The 14,952-nt window shown below is 51.3% G+C and overlaps 1 protein-coding gene across 8 annotated transcripts in view; it reads left to right on the top strand.

Moving 5' to 3' along the window:
• HSF1 (heat shock transcription factor 1) overlaps nucleotides 1-14,952 on the top strand; it is a 19,575-nt gene extending 4,623 nt beyond the window's left edge. Inside the window, exons 2-14 of one of the 8 annotated variants that reach the window (XM_061438178.1) lie at nucleotides 10,012-10,120; nucleotides 10,391-10,527; nucleotides 10,765-10,889; nucleotides 12,041-12,116; nucleotides 12,183-12,244; nucleotides 12,331-12,427; nucleotides 12,507-12,643; nucleotides 12,725-12,994; nucleotides 13,350-13,433; nucleotides 13,970-14,075; nucleotides 14,154-14,219; nucleotides 14,301-14,370; nucleotides 14,441-14,952. In XM_061438178.1, coding sequence (XP_061294162.1) covers nucleotides 10,012-10,120; nucleotides 10,391-10,527; nucleotides 10,765-10,889; nucleotides 12,041-12,116; nucleotides 12,183-12,244; nucleotides 12,331-12,427; nucleotides 12,507-12,643; nucleotides 12,725-12,994; nucleotides 13,350-13,433; nucleotides 13,970-14,075; nucleotides 14,154-14,219; nucleotides 14,301-14,370; nucleotides 14,441-14,646 — 1,545 coding nt within the window. In that variant the 3' untranslated portion in view covers nucleotides 14,647-14,952. Of the gene's footprint in view, nucleotides 1-10,011; nucleotides 10,121-10,390; nucleotides 10,528-10,731; nucleotides 10,890-12,040; nucleotides 12,117-12,182; nucleotides 12,245-12,330; nucleotides 12,428-12,506; nucleotides 12,644-12,724; nucleotides 12,995-13,349; nucleotides 13,434-13,969; nucleotides 14,076-14,153; nucleotides 14,220-14,297; nucleotides 14,371-14,440 lie in introns of all 8 variants that reach the window. The other 7 variants (XM_061438177.1, XM_061438176.1, XM_061438175.1 and 4 more) reach the window with 7 other exon arrangements.

Raw genomic sequence — 14,952 nt, 5'->3', positions numbered from 1 at the left:
CCGTGTGAACGAACTTAAAGACAAGCCTGAAAGGATCAGGCTGATCCCTTCCTTCAGAACTGAGGGTGCAGCCCTCTTGAAAGGACGACAACTGGCCGACTAAAGTCAAACAGAATGTGGTAACATGCCTTGTGTCTGGGATCCAGTTGAAACTAATAGATGGGCCACTTGGCGGGAGAATGTCACCGGTAACAAGGGAGTTAGAGTAACAGACCCAGGTATGATGGAACTGACTAGCAGGAAACTAGTAACTGTTAAAACAGTTACTAAAACGCTCTGTGTGCTCAAGAATGTAGAGCTAAAATCTTAAGACCGAGAAGTAGAAGATGTGAGAAAGAAGGCGGATAAGCAGAATGTGTCGGGAACAAGTGTCCGCTGCAGAAGAATCACCGCTGGTTACCTCTGTGTTCACTCCCCCTTCAAAGAGGTGGCCCATAACCACAGCCTTCGCTGGGGGCTGCACACAGCGCCTTCCTGCTGAGAAGTCCCGCAAGGCGGGGGGCTGCACAGTGGAGGCGCTGGACAGGCAGGCCTCCGTCAGCAGTGATGAGTCACATTGACGGCTGTACCCTGACGTGCCATGATGGGCCAGGCACACCACCCCTGTGGTCTTCCTTTCCAGAAACTTACGTAACCTCAACTCATCATGAGAGAAAAACATCAGACAGATCCAAATTGAGCAACATTCTACACAATACCAGCCCAGTCCTCAAAACCATCAAGGTCGTCAGAAACCAGGGAAGTCTGAGAGATTGTTAGTCAAGCATGACATAAGCAGATATGAATGTCGTGTACTGTCTTGGATGATGTCCTGGAACAGTAGGATGTTTGGTAAAAACTAAGGAAATCTGAGAAAAATGAGAGCCTTGGTTAAGGATGAAGCACATCGCTATGACACTGGGGGCAAATGCACTAGTGCAGGCTCTTAATAACAGGGAGAGCGAGTGTGGGACATACAGAACTCTACTGTCTTAGCTTTGCGGTAAGTCTAGCATTCTGACATGAAAAGCTTGTCTTTATTAAGTCTTTGAAGGGGATTAAACAGCAGACTAGAAACTACAGAAGAAAAGATCACTGAACAGCACACTAGCAAAAGAAACTATCCAGAGTGATCACAGAGAGGAGGAAAGACTGCGAAAAAAGTGAGCAGAGCCTTACAGGGTTAATACCACATGGGCTGGCACACAGTTCCAGAGTAAAGGATGGAGGAAAATTTTGGAAATAACTGGTTTCTTTCTTTATTTTTAGAAAAAACTAGACATTTTCCCGAATTTTTTTTTTTAATGTAAACCCACAGATCCAAGAATTGCATTGACTCCCAAAGAAGATAAAAACACAAAATATACCAATGCATGTCACTATCAAAGTGTTGAAAACAAGCGTTGGAGAGAAAATCTTAAAAGCAGCATGGAAAAAAAAGGAAATTGCATGTGGAAGAACAGGACAAGAATGAGACTGACTTCCTGGCAGAATCGGCGTGAGGCCTGGGCTGGAAGAGACCTTGTAAGCTGAAGTCTGCTCAACACTCAAGACCTGGAGTAACTCACCACGTTGACAGTTTTCTCAGTGGAGGCAGAAGAAGCATAATGGTGTATTAGGTGTCCTGGTCAGGCAATATGGCAAATACATAAAGATATCAAGATTGAAAAGTAAGAATTAAAAGTATATACATAGAAAGCATCATTATTTACTTAGAAAGTCCTAAAGAATCTACAAAACCTTATTAAAACTAATGAGTGAATTTAGTGAGTTCATAGGCTTCAATGCCAGTATACAGAAATTAATTCTGATTCCACGTACTAGTAACGAGCTGTTGACAATGGAAGTACAGTGCTCCAAACACTACAGAATATGTACTGGTTATATTATCTACAGCTGTGTAGCCAGGCACCTGCAGACTAACTTCCTAAAACAGCTGAGGCTCCGTGGCACCTGCCACCACCATCATGACTCGTGAGAGGGCAGCCTTCATAGGAGCCTTGCTTTCTTCCTCATCTTCCATCTGAGGATCTCCACCTGCTGTGCCAACATTCCCCATCCGTCCACCAGACGCTTCCTGTCCGAAAGATCCACCTAAAGTCGTGCCAAAAGGGAAATAAGAACTGCTTCTAAGCTTCCACGTGAAAGTTAGTAGAGTAAAACCAAAGCAGGCAGAATGAAGAGAATAATACAGACAAGGAAAACCAATGAAACTGAAAACAGTAAAACATGATAAATCAATTCAATAGCTGAATCTTTGAAAAGGTTGGTAACTTGCAGCATGACAAAGAAGAAAAGACATAAATTCCCAACATGATGACCATCAGAGGGTGTATCACAACAGACACCACAGGCAGTAAGAGGGTAATGAGGAAGTACAGCTCTGCACATGTAAATTTAATAAAATGAACCAATTCCTTGAAAAGCACAAACTGTCAAAACGCACCCAGGGTGAGACAGGTAACTGTTAGTAGTCTTGATTATATTAATGAAGTAGAATTCCTAAAATTATGAACCTTTCTAAAAAATCTTCAGATCAAAATACCTATAACGAAACCGTCCCAAGAAAATTACCAATATGCTTCATAATGTTTATAAAACTTTCAGTTCAGTCACTCAGTCCCATTCATTTCAGTTGCTCAGTTGTGTCCGACTGTTTGTGATCCCATGAAAGCATGCCAGGCTTTGCCATGGCGCCAGCACGCCATGAAAGCGCGCCAGTTGTGTCCGACTCTTTGTGATCCCTGGCAGTACGCCAGGCTTCCCTGTCCATCACCAACTCCTGGAGCTTGCTCAGACTCCTGTCCATCAAGTTGGTGATGCCATCCAACTATCTCATCCTTTGTTGTCCCCTTCTCCTCCTGCCTTCAATTTTTCCCAGAATCGGGGTTTTTTCCAATGAGTCAGTTCCTTGCATCAGGGGGCCAAAGTATTGGAGTTTCAGCTTCAGCATCAGTCCTTTCAATGAATATTTAGGACTCATTTCCTTTAGGATTGACTGCTTGGATCTTACAGTCCAAGGGACTCTCAACAGTCTTCTCCAACACTACAGTTCAAAAGCATCAATTCTTCGGCGCTCAACTTTCTTTATGGTCCAACTCACATCCATATGTGAATGTGACTACTGAAAAAAACCATAGCTTTGACTGGACGGACCTTTGATGGCAAAGTAATGTCTTTGCTTTTTAATATGCTGTCTTGGTCGGTCATAACTTTTCTTCCAAGGAGCAAGGGTCTTTTAATTTCAGAGCTGCAGTCACCATCTGCAGTGATTTGGAACCCAAGAAAATAAAGCCTATCACTGTTAACATTGTTTCCCCATCTATTTGCCATGAACTGATGGGACCGAATTCCATGATCTTAGGTTTTTGAATGTTGGATTTTAAGCCAGCTTTTTCACTCTCCTCTTTAACTTTCATCAAGAGGCTCATCAGTTTTTCTTTGCTTTTTGCCATAAGGGTAGTGTCATCTGCATATCTGAGGTTATTGGTATTTCTCCCAGCAATCTTGATTCCAGCTTGTGCTTCATCCAGCCTGGCATTTTGGATAATGTACTCTACATAGAAGTTAAATAAGCAGAATGACAGTATACAGCCTTGACATACTTTTTTCCCAATTTGGAACCAGTCTGTTGTTCCATGTCCCATTCCAGCTGTTGCTTCTTGACCTGCATACAGATTTCTCAGGAGGCAGGTCAGGTGGTCTGGTAGTCCCATCTCTTTAAGAATTTTCCAGTTTGTTTGGATCCACACAAAGGCTTAGCCTAGTCAGTGAAGCAGTAGTAGATGTTTTTCTGGAATTCTCTTGCTTTTTCTATGATCCAACAGATGTTGACCATTTGATCTCTGGCTCCCCTGCCTTTTCTAAATCCAGCTTGAACATCTGGAAGTGCTCGGTTTACGTACTGTTGAACTTAGCTTGAAGAATTTTGAGCATTACTTTGCTAGCATGTGAGATGAGTGCAATTGTGTGATAGTTTAAACATTCTTTTCCATTGCCTTTCTTTGGAATTGGAATGAAAGGCGGGACTTTTCCAGCCCTGTGGCCACTACTGAGTTTTCCAAATTTGCTGGCATATTGAGTGCAACACTTTCACAGCATCATCTTTTAGGATTTGAAATAACTCAACTGGAATTCCATCACCCCCACTAGCTTTGTTCATAGTGATGCTAACGCCCACTTGACTTCACATTCCAGGATGTCTGGCTCTAGGTGAGTGATCACACCATTGTGATTATCCTTTTGTATAGTTCCGTGAATTCTTGCCACCTCTTAATATCTTCTGCTTCTGTCGGGGCCATACCATTTCTGTTCTTTATTGTGCCCACCTTTGCATGAAATGTTCCCTTGGTATCTCTGAATTTTCTTGAAGAGATCTCTAGTCTTTCCCATTCTGTTGTTTTCCTCTATTTCTTTGCTTTGACCACTGAGGAAGAGTTTCTCATCTCTCCTTGCTATTCTTTGGAACTCTGCATTCAGGTGGGTATATCTTTCCTTTTCTCCTTTGCCTTTTACTTTTCTTTTCTCAGATATTTGTAAGGCTTCCTCAGACAACCATCTGGCCTTTTTGCATTTCTTTTTCTTGGGGATGGTCTTGATCACTGCCTCTGTACAATATCATGAAACTGTCCACAGTTCCTCAGGCACTGTCTGTCAGATCTAATCTCTTGAAGTTATTTGTCCCTTCCACTGTATAATCTTAAGGGATTTGATTTAAGTCATATCTGAATGATCTAGTGGTTTTTCCTACTTTCTTCAATTTGAGTCTGAATTTTGCAATAAGCAGTTCATGATCTGAGCCACAGTCAGCTCCAGGTCTTGTTTTTGCTGACTGTATGGAGCCTGTCCATCTTAGGCTGCAAAGACTATAATCAACCTGATTTCGATATTGACCGTCTGGTGATGTCCATGTGTAGAGTCATCTCTCATATTGTTGGAAGAGGGTGTTTGCTATGACCAGTGCGTTCTTTTGGCAAAATTCTGTTAGCCTTTGCCCTGCTTCATTTTGTACTCCAGGGCCAAATTTGCCTGTTACTCCAGGTACCTCTTGACTTCCTACTTTTGCATTCCAATCCCCTATGATGAAAAGGACATCTTTTCTTGGTATTAGTTCTAAAAGGTCTTGTAGGTCATCCTAGAACTGTTCAACTTCAGTTTGTTCGGCATTAGTGTCTGGGGCATAGACTTGGATTACTGTGATATTGATTGGTTTGCCTTGGAAATGAACAGACATCATTCTGTCATTTTTAAGACTGTACCCAAGTACTGCATTTCAGACTCTTGTTGGCTATGAGGGCTGCTCCATTTCTTCTAAGTGATTCTTGCCCACAGTAGTAGATACAGTGGTCATCTGAAATTAAATTCACCCATTCCAGTCCATTTTAGTTCACTTATTCCTAAAATGTCAGTGTTCAATCTTGCCATCTCCTGTTTGAGCACTTACAATTTGCCTTGATTCATGGCCCTAACATTCCAGGTTCCTATGCAATATTGTTCTTTATAGCATCAGACTTTATTTCTTCCATCACCAGTCACGTCCACAAGTGGGCATTGTTTTCGCTTTGGCTCCATCTCTTCATTCTCTGAAGTTCTTTCTCCACTCTTCTCCAGTAGCATATTGGGCACCTTCCGAAATGGGGAGTTCATCTTTCAGTGTCATATCTTTTTGCCTTTTCATACTGTTCATAGGGTTCTCAAGGCAAGAATTAAACTTTAGCAAATCAAATTTGGTAGTACATAAAAAGACTAATGTCACAACAAATGGGATTTATCTCAGGAATGTATGGATGGTTCAGGATTTTTGAATCAGTATCACCCAGCATGTTAATAATCTAAAGAAAAAGCACATAATCATATTATTTGTTTCAGAAAAAGCATTTGACAAAATTTATGTTCGCGATATTAAAAAAAATCACTCAGGAAACCAGAGATAGCAGGGACCTTCTTCAGCTGTTACAAAAACAAACTGCACACCTAACGTCATGCCTATTGGTGAGCTCCTGAGCGCTGTCCCCACAGAATCCGAACAAGGCAGAAACCTTTTTCCACCAGCGCTAGCAGATGTTGTATGGGAAGTCCTACCCAGTACCTTAAGATAAGAAAAAGAAATTAATGCTAACTGGGGTGAGGGTGATTGAAACCCCAGTATTCTGAGCCTGTCATGCTTGGGTAGAGACTCCATTTTGTAAGTGGGGGCAGAAAGGAGAAGGAGACCCTCAAACTTTGAGTTGGGCAAGATGAGAGATGCTGGTGGCCTGCCCCCTCACCCTCTCAGGAGGATACAGAACGTGCTGATTGTAAACTGAGGGGTAAGAAATCCCCACCTTCTTGGCCAGAGCTCCCCAGAGTGTGCCATCAATCCAGGTGAACTCTCAGGAGGAGGAGGAAGCAGGGTGTGGCCAAAAATGCCATCGTTCACTGTTTCTGTTGAGTTTTAGATTTTCTTGAATAAGTGTTTCTTCATTTGTTATATGCCTTCAGGACAATTTCCAGAGACTTAGGTGATTTAAGCTTTGTTTACCCTGAGAGTGGTTCACAGGATCTCCTTAGCTGCCTTCCCAGGCATCTTCAGAGGATAGTTTTGCTGGATATAGAATTCTTGGCCAAAATAAAAACGCTGTTTTCTTTCAGCACTTTTGGCATGTCATCCCACTGGCTTCTGGCCTGCATGGTTTCTCATGACAGATGAGCTGCTATTCAGTTCAGTTCAGTTCAGTCACTCAGTCATGTCCGACTCTGTGACTCCATGGAGTGCACATGCCAGGCCTCCCTGTCCATCACTAACTCCCAGAGCTGGCCTAAACTCATGTCCATCAAGTTGGTGATGCCATCCAACCATCTCATTCTCTGTCGTTCCCTTCTCCTCCTGTCCTCAATCTTTCCCAGCATCAGGGTCTTTTCTAATGAGTCAGTTCTTCACATCAGGTGACCACAGTATTGGAACTTCAGCTTCAGCATCAGTCCTTCCAGTGAATATTCAGAAACTGTTATTAGGGATTCCTTATGTGTGATGAATTGGTTCTAACTGCTCTAAAGAGTTTTCCTTGGTCTTATGGATGTCTAGATGTGAATCTCTGTGAGTTTATCCTTCTTGGAATTTGTTGAGCTTCTCAGATATTTTTCATCAAATTTGGGGTCGTTATTTATGCAGATATTCTTTCCGCCCCTCTCCTTTATGCGTGTGTTGGTCTCTGCTGGTGTCCCGTGTGTCACTGTCTTTATTCACTTCTCTTTCTGTTCCTCAGTCAGGAAATCTCAGTTGACAATACTCCTTCACGTTTGATGGTTCCACCTTATTCCTGCTCAGATCTGCTCTTGAGCCCCTCAGGGAATTTTAAATCCGATTTGTTACACTTTTCAACTCCAGGACTTTTCATATTTGTAATTTCTGTCTTTATTGTTATACTTTCTTCTAAGAGGTATCAATCTTATGCTTTTCTTTATTTCTTTCAGTTCAGTTCAGTCACTCAGTCGTGTCCGACTCTTTGCAACCCCATGAATCGCAGCATGCCAGGCCTCCCTGTCCATCACCAACTCTCGGAGTTCACTCAGACTCACGTCCATTGAGTCAGTGATGCCATCCAGCCATCTCATGCTCTGTTGTCCCCTTCTCCTCCTGCGCCCAATCCCTCCCAGCATCAGTCTTTTCTAATGAGTCAACTCTTCGCATGAGGTGGCCAAAGTACTGGAGTTTCAGCTTTAGCATCATTCCTTCCAAAGAAATCCCAGGGCTGATCTCCTTCAGAATGGACTGGTTGGATCTCCTTGCAGTCCAAGGGACTCTCAAGAGTCTTCTCCAGCACCACAGTTCAAAAGCATCAATTCTTCAGCACTCAGCTTTCTTCACAGTCCCAACTGTCACATCCATACATGACCACAGGAAAAACCATAGCCTTGACTAGACGGACCTTTGTTGGCAAAGTAATGTCTCTGCTTTTGAATATGCTATCTAGGTTGGTCATAACTTTCCTTCCAAGGAGTAAGCGTCTTTTAATTTCATGGCTGCAGTCACCATCTGCAGTGATTTTGGAGCCCAAAAAAATAAAGTCTGACACTGTTTCCACTGTTTCCCCATCTGTTTCCCATGAAGTGATGGGACCAGATGCCATGTTTTCTGAATGTTGAACTTTAAGCCAACTTTTTCACTCTCCTCTTTCACTTTCATCAAGAGGCTTTTGAGTTCCTCTTCACTTTTTGCCGTAAGGGTGGTGTCATCTGCATATCTGAGGTTATTGATATTTCTCCCGGCAATCTTGATTCCAGCTTGTGCTTCTTCCAGCCCAGCGTTTCTCATGATGTACTCTGCAGATAAGTTAAATAAGCAGGGTGACAATATACAGCCTTGACGCCTTTTCCTGTTTAGAACCAGTCTGTTGTTCCATGTCCAGTTCTAACTGTTGCTTCCTGCCCTGCATACTGTTTTATTTTGCTCTTTGAACATATTTCAAATGAATTTGAAGTCTTCATCTAGTAAGTCCAGTATCTGAGCCTCCTTGGGGACGGTCTCCCCTGGCTGCTTGTTTCCCTATGTGTGGGTCATACTTTGTCTCTTTGCATGTCTCAGAGTGTTTTGTTGAAAGGTTTTCCATTAATATAATACGCCATTTGTTAAACTCAATATCATATTTTACCCACCCACCAGGATTTGTTGCAATTTCCTGTTGTTGCTGTTTGTTTAGTGGCTTTTCTGAATTAATTTTACGCAACTTGTGTTGTTTGCTATGTGTGATCACTGAGGTGCCTACGCAGTGAGCGCAGTGGTTAGGCAGTGTGGGGAGCAGGAGTGTTCCTTAATGGCTGGAACCAGTAAATCTCCCAGTCTCTGCGGCGAACTGTGTGTGCTGGGTGTGCCTTTAGCCCCCAGCCACGTTGTCGGCACCCTGACTTTCTCCTCAGCTTCCTGCTTACACAGAGCTGCCTTGGACCTCTCACGGACATGCACACAGCTGTACATGCACGTGTGACTTCTGGATCCCAGGAATATCCTGGAGCTTTTCAGAGCTCTTCTTGAAATCTTGTTCCTTAGCTCTTTTATGTTTCCTGGCTGGCCAGTTTTCTCCATCTGTGGTCCACTGTGTTCGGCGTGATGAGTTGGGTTTTTTTTTTTTTTCCGTCATGAATTTAAAACTGCCTCTTGATGCTTTCAGCAAACATCTCTAGGGAAAAGCCTTTTTCTGCTAAGAGCTTCAGCATAAAAGGTCAGATCAAAAACAACCTTGGAGGTGGAACCTTCCAGGGAGACACTGCAGGCCTTGAATGAGCCCTAGCCCCATGGATGCTAGAACGTTTATTCCACCATGATTTGAGCTGTTGGCTTTCTCAGTTACAGGAGAGGAGGTAGGGACATGGCAAGTTAGAACACCACAGTTCTCGGATCTTACTGAGATTCAACCATTTCTTGAATAAATTCTCGTGGGTCATTTTCAGAGTTCTGAAGAAGTTGTCTCTAGCATTTTTTGCTGGTGTTCTTGTGTCTGTGGAGGAGAAAAGCTGTAGAAGGTCCCTTTTCCACCCTTCCCCTCAGCTCACGCTCTTCCATTGTGTCTTTTCATGTGTGCGTCCGTGTTGACACCACGGGGCCCTTCCTGCTCCTCCCCAACCCCATCCTGCACCCCAGCGGGGCCCATGCCCAGCCCACCCAGCCTCGGCCCTCCTGGGAGCTTCTGGACCGAGGTCTGGACAGACATGGAAGAGCAGTGTAGCGGTTTTTTCATCTTGTTCTCATCTCTGTTCCCAGAAAAAGAACCACAAAACTTCAGTTCTGAGCATGATTGTGTTGTCTTCCTCCCGAGGACCTGAAGTTAGGTCCCGTCTCCTTGGCTGCCTCCTTTTGGGGTCTTAGCCGTACATAGGGAAAAACTGTGGATTAGCGCTGACATGGGGCCCTTCAGGGAAGAGCCCACAGTGCTGAGGTGTGACCTGGCGGGCCTCCAGCAGGGATGTGGGATCCCAGGTGAAAACTGTCACCCAGCCTAGGGTTGGGGTGCAGCCCCTGCATGGAGAGGCTGTGGTGACCCCCACGTCTCCCGGCAGAGCGGGAACAGCTTCCACGTGCTGGACCAGGGCCAGTTTGCCAAGGAGGTGCTGCCCAAGTACTTCAAGCACAGCAACATGGCTAGCTTCGTGCGGCAGCTCAACATGTGTGAGTGTACTGCCTTGGCCCTGCATACAGCCCCACGCGGCCCAGAGCCCACGCAGCTGAAGGGGAAGGGGTGTCTCAGGGACTTTCCCTGAGACTAAGACCACCCAGCCACCACAGGCAGCGCTTCTGGGAGGGCAGTGCTGGGCATTCCCTGAGCCAGGCCCCACCCGCCAGGGCCTCCCTCCATCCTCCCTGGGGTAGGGGCCTCACTGGAGTGAGGGGTGAGACCCCAGCCCTGAGGCAGCACTGCCCCAATTCCATCGTGCGCAGATGGCTTCCGGAAGGTGGTCCACATTGAGCAGGGTGGCCTGGTCAAGCCAGAGAGGGACGACACCGAGTTCCAGCACCCGTGCTTCCTGCGAGGCCAGGAGCAGCTCCTCGAGAACATCAAGAGGAAAGTGACCAGTGTGAGTAGCCGTTCTCCCCATCATGGTCTTGGATCTCCGCCCAGACCCCCGGCAACAGCAGCATCCACTCGCTGGCCTGGCTTAACGTAGCTGTGCCAAGCCTGCTTTCTACCAGGTGCCTGTCCCCCGTTGGCCACCCCAGAGAAGGCCCATCCACCCCAGCAGCCCCTCGGCCCTTTCTGCTATATCCCGCCCCGCCCCCAGGCCATCTCAGTGACTGCTCCCCCGGGGACCCAGGTGTCCACTCTGCGGAGCGAGGACATAAAGATTCGCCAGGACAGTGTTACCAAGCTGTTGACCGACGTGCAGCTGATGAAGGGGAAGCAGGAGAGCATGGACTCCAAGCTGCTGGCCATGAAGCAGTAGGTCCTGGGACAGCCGTGGGAGCAGGGCGCACCTCCTCTGGGATGCTGGGGTTACCGTGGGGGGTCCAACCTGGGGGGAGCTTAAAGCTGGTTCTGTCGTAACCAGACTTACCCCCGGGAAAGGGTTCCAGAAAGAACTTCGTGTAGAGTGATGGGGTGGGGACGTGAGAGGCCTCCTGCACAGTGACATGGGGGAGGTGTTGCTGGCGAGGCCGCTCCCCAGCCCTGGTCCTAAGGGTCCAGGCCTTGCAGTCTCGGGCCAGGGCCACGTCTGGACTTGCACAGGCTCCCGGCCCATGCCAGGCTGGACTCGTTATTGGGAGGTGGGGTCAGGTGCGGTCCCGTGGTAGCCCGCAGAGCTGAGCCCAAGCACCGGCTATGCCCTCGGGCCCCTCACGCCACCCACACATGCGCCTCGCACCAGTCAGTGTGTGTCACCTCTCATCGGGCCTGGCGCAGGCCTGCAGGTTTGGACTCCCTTTCCCTGGGGCATGTCTGGTCACCACAGAACCGGTTTTAGGCCCCCCAGCCCCCCACTGCCAGGACCCCCATAGGGGCCAGTTTAGACCTCCTCCTGTGTACTCGGGGCCCTCAAGCACCCCAGCCCAGGGTGGCCTCAAAACCACTTGGGGTGCAGGCCGTCGCACCCCTAGACCGTGGAGGAGGCTCCTAGCCCCTGCCTAACTACTCATGTCAGAGCCCAGCAGGAATGCCTGGCTGGCTGGAATCCAGAGGTGGGATTAGGTGGCCTTGGCCTCCAGGACAGGGATGCCTCTTAGAGTGAGCATAGGAGGGTCTGTCGCTTGTCAAGAAGACATACTGGTGCTGAGCAGGGCGTGGGCTGCTGCGGTGGCCCTTCGAGCTCTTTAAGGCCACTTCTGACCCCCTAAAGGCACAGGAGAACCTGCACTTGCAGCCCTGTGGCCTGAGAGCCGCACTGCCTCTGTTCCCTGGAGCCCCATCCTCGGTCCAGGCAGAGAGCCTGGAGGCTCTGCCACCCTGACTGTGACCGAGAGGGCCCTGGGGTCTCAGCCTGGCCTCTGGCCCGTGCTCGGCAGCGGGCAGGGACGGGCCAGTGGGTGGGCGCATGGTGGAGCGAGGTATCCCGAGACTCCCGCCACCTGCTGACCACGCCTGGTCTGCTGCAGCGAGAACGAGGCGCTGTGGCGAGAGGTGGCCAGCCTGCGGCAGAAGCACGCCCAGCAACAGAAAGTCGTCAACAAGGTGTGCACCGGGCCGGCGGGGAGGGGGTCCCTGTCCGCACTGGGCTGACCACCTCTCCCCCTGCAGCTCATCCAGTTCCTCATCTCGCTGGTGCAGTCAAACCGGATCCTTGGGGTGAAGAGAAAGATGTGAGGCACGGGGCACGCCCGTCTCCCGTGGGCTGCGACCCGGGGGCCACGAGGCCGGGCCGCCACTCACCCACCCTTCCCCACAGCCCCCTGATGCTGAACGACGGCGGCCCTGCGCACCCCATGCCCAAGTACGGCCGGCAGTACTCGCTGGAGCATATCCACGGGCCAGGCCCCTACCCGGTGAGCTGCGGGCGCCCAGGGCGGAGGCGGGGGCGGGGACGCAGCACGCACCACCATGCTCACCTCCCTTTGGTGGCAGGCCCCTTCCCCAGCCTACAGCGGCTCCAGCCTCTACTCCCCAGATGCTGTCACCAGCTCCGGACCCATCATCTCCGACATCACCGAACTGGCCCCCGGCAGCCCCGTGGCCTCCTCAGGCGGGAGTGTAGACGAGAGGTGCGGCCCAGCGCCTTCCCTGCAGGCAGGAGCGGGTGGGGCCGGCAAAGGCACCCGCTGACGCCTGTGCCCCACGGACAGGCCCCTGTCCAGCAGCCCCCTGGTTCGCGTAAAGGAGGAGCCCCCAAGCCCGCCACAGAGCCCCCGGGCAGAGGGTGCCAGCCCCGGCCGACCATCCTCCATGGTGGAGACGCCTCTGTCCCCGACCACCCTTATTGACTCCATCCTCCGGGAGAGCGAGCCCACGCCCGCTGCCTCCACCACACCCCTCGTGGACACCGGGGGCCACCCCCCCTCGCCCCTGCCCGCCTCGGCTCCCGAGAAGTGCCTCAGCGTCGCCTGCCTAGACAAGTGAGTGCCTTCCAGGCGCCCTGCGGTCTCTGGAAGCGCAGGGGCCTCCGACAAGGACAGTGCCGGGCTGGACACGCATGGCCCTCAGGCCCTCGGCATGGGATTTGCCGGGGGAAACTGGCCGACCTGGCCCAGAGCATGGAGCTGGGGAGGGAGACATGCCAGCCAGGGGGTCCCGCAGCCCCTGCACCGTGGGAACCAGGCACGTGGCGGGCACCCCTGCCCCCTGAGCCGCCCTCCCCGGGCCGCCTGGTCTGTCTGTCCTACCACCCCAGAGGTGGGTGAGCGGGGTGGGGGCTTGGAGTCCGCCTGGCCCCCACCGGCAGTGGGGGGCTCTTGTCTTTCTATCTTGCAGTTTGGCTCGCACTCCAAAGATGTCTGGGGTCTCCCGCCTCTTCCCCTGCCCCTCCTCCTTTCTGCATGGCCGAGTCCAGCCAGGGTTAGCGCTGTCCCACTGGGGAGGGAGGAGGGCTCCGCCAGAGCTTGGGCCCCTCCCCAGCCTCTGAGCAGACCCCTGCCCAGCCTGTGAACAGGCTCCCCACCCACCTCTGGGGCCTGAGGCAGCACCCCGAGGTACTGCCTGGCCTCCTCGAGGGGGCAGGCCTAATCTATCCTGGCGCATGCTGGGGTAGGCTGGCCCAGCCCGGCCAAGCACAGCTCCACCCTCCTGCTGTCCTCCAGTGTGAAGGGCAGGCGTTGCTGAACCTGAGAAGCTGGGGCCCCGGCCCTTCTGAGCCCTGAACTCAGCCCCCTGATGTCTTAGCCGGCCCAGCCTGACGTGCTGCCTTACGGGGCCTCACGGTGATGAGGGAGCCTGAGCCACCACCGGTGGCCAAGTGTCCCAGGCCCAGGGCCCCACCTCAGGGCCTCCCGTGAGCCTGCGCAGGGCAGGCTGGCAGCTGGGCGCAAGGGCCGGCAGGACTGCACCTGGGGGTGCCTGGATGCCACGTCACTTGCTCCCCTTCCTCTGGCCAGGACCGAGCTCAGCGACCACTTGGACGCCATGGACTCCAACCTGGACAACCTGCAGACCATGCTGACAAGCCATGGCTTCAGCGTGGACACCAGCACCCTGCTGGATGTGAGTCCTAGCCCTGCCCGCCCCGCGCCCAGCCCGCCCCGCTCCCAGGGCAGTCTGACCGCCCCCTCTTCCCTGCAGCTGTTCAGCCCCTCGGTTACGGTGCCCGACATGAGCCTGCCCGACCTGGACAGCAGCCTGGCCAGCGTGCGTAGGCGGGGTGGATGGGGCAGGGGGGGCAGGGCCGCGCGGGAGCCCTCACTGTGCTCCCTCCTGCTGCCCCAGCAGATCCAGGAGCTCCTCTCTCCCCAGGAGCCCCCCAGACCTCTGGAGGCAGAGAAAAGCAGCCCAGACTCAGGTGAGCTGAGCCCCCCCCCCCCCCCCCGCCCCCCGGCCCCACCGGCACCCTGACCCAGTCGCACCCCTAGGGAAGCAGCTGGTGCACTACACCGCCCAGCCCCTGCTGCTGCTGGACCCGGGCTCCGTGGACGTGGGGAGCAGCGACCTGCCGGTGCTCTTCGAGCTGGGGGAGGGCTCCTACTTCTCCGAGGGAGACGACTACTCGGATGACCCCACCATCTCCCTGCTGACGGGCTCAGAACCCCCCAAAGCCAAGGACCCCACTGTCTCGTAGAAGCCCCAGGAGGAGAGCAGGCCTTGGGCAGGCCTGGTGTCCGGGAGCCTGGTCCCCTGGCTGGCGGAGGGGGGGAGAGGGGGTGGGGCGTGGCCCCCGGCCAGCACCGAGGGCCTAGCCCTGTGAGCCAGAGCTCACCTGGGCTTCACGGCCACACTCAGACTGACCAGGATGCAGGTGTTCATAGAATTGTATTTTGGATTTTTACACGAGTCCCCCTTTTCCCTTCCATAGAGATATACAGATATATACATGGACAAACAGACCGATGAGCCAGGCAGAGATTTATAAACAACGAGCTCTGTG

This window comes from Bos javanicus, chromosome 14 (genome assembly GCF_032452875.1).
Source record: "Bos javanicus breed banteng chromosome 14, ARS-OSU_banteng_1.0, whole genome shotgun sequence".
NCBI classification, from domain to species: Eukaryota; Metazoa; Chordata; class Mammalia; order Artiodactyla; family Bovidae; genus Bos; species Bos javanicus.
This window is presented reverse-complemented; position numbering and strand designations above follow the sequence as displayed.